Source organism: Limulus polyphemus, unplaced genomic scaffold (assembly GCF_000517525.1).
Source record: "Limulus polyphemus unplaced genomic scaffold, Limulus_polyphemus-2.1.2 Scaffold2394, whole genome shotgun sequence".
Taxonomy (NCBI): domain Eukaryota; kingdom Metazoa; phylum Arthropoda; class Merostomata; order Xiphosura; family Limulidae; genus Limulus; species Limulus polyphemus.
Window position 1 is genome coordinate 135619 of NW_013668004.1, and position 964 is coordinate 136582.

Genomic DNA, 964 nt, shown 5'->3' on the forward strand with positions numbered 1-964 from the left:
TCTTAATTTGGGTTTTATTTACTCTTGAAACAGAACACTTTCGGAGACCCTGCAGAAGTACATTTAGTTTATATATATATATGTATGTGTGTGTAGATAAATAAATATATAAACCTAAAATTGTCAAAATAATAAAATGGCTTACATGGGAATTGTTCACACCATTCAGTGAAACAACTAAGTTGGCTTGCCCACATTACCATCTGAATGAGCTGAAAAGTAATCAAAGTTCAAATTTTAGAAGGTTCACAGTAGTGTTATAGTAACTTTTTTAAATAAAAAGTGATAATTAAATTATATGTTGTATATAATACATGCCTCCGTCTATAAAGAAAGGTTATTTTTCAAGAAACTAATGAACAACCATACTGTAATATGTAATATAACTTTTCTTCTTTGGATTGTTAAAATGAGCGAATAGTTTTTTAGAAAAAGTACATTCTGATATAGAAAATATTTTATTTCTAATGCAAATTTTTTTAAATACAAAAATTAATACTAATGTTGACACACTACAGCCCTTAAGCAGATCCTATTTAAAAACTGCTCATCTCACTATGAAAAGCCCATAGTTACAATATTAAAGTTAAGAAAAATTAAAAGATATTTATTAACATCATCTAAAGTCAAATGTGAGTGGCACAGTACTGTGACTTGAACCACCTATGGATTTCTGAGCAATCATACTAATGGAATAAACTATTATAACATAATAGGCTCCAAAAATGTTTTAATAAACTTGTTTAATCTGTGTATTTTGTGTTAATAATTTCTTCTTGTAGGACATTGCAATGAAAAAATGCTAAACATATAAATAAATGTATTTTAAACAAACCAGAAAGGATAAATATTGCAATATATAAACTTTAAATAAGACCGATGTCTGTAGGTTTACTTTCTTCTTAGAATTCTTCTCAAGAACCATCCACGCCCTCATCCGCCGTACCTACAAATATCTTCAGAT

The 964-nt window shown here is 27.9% G+C and overlaps 1 protein-coding gene across 1 annotated transcript in view; it reads right to left on the reverse strand.

Annotated features, from left to right (window-relative positions):
• The window catches only part of LOC106466840 (transcription initiation factor IIA subunit 2-like), a 9006-nt gene that overhangs the window by 3049 nt on the left and 4993 nt on the right, over window positions 1–964 (reverse strand). The window contains exon 4 of the mRNA XM_013927143.2: window positions 146–212. Within this exon, the coding sequence (XP_013782597.1) occupies window positions 178–212 (35 nt within the window). The 3' untranslated portion in view covers window positions 146–177. The remainder of the gene's footprint in view (window positions 1–145; window positions 213–964) is intronic.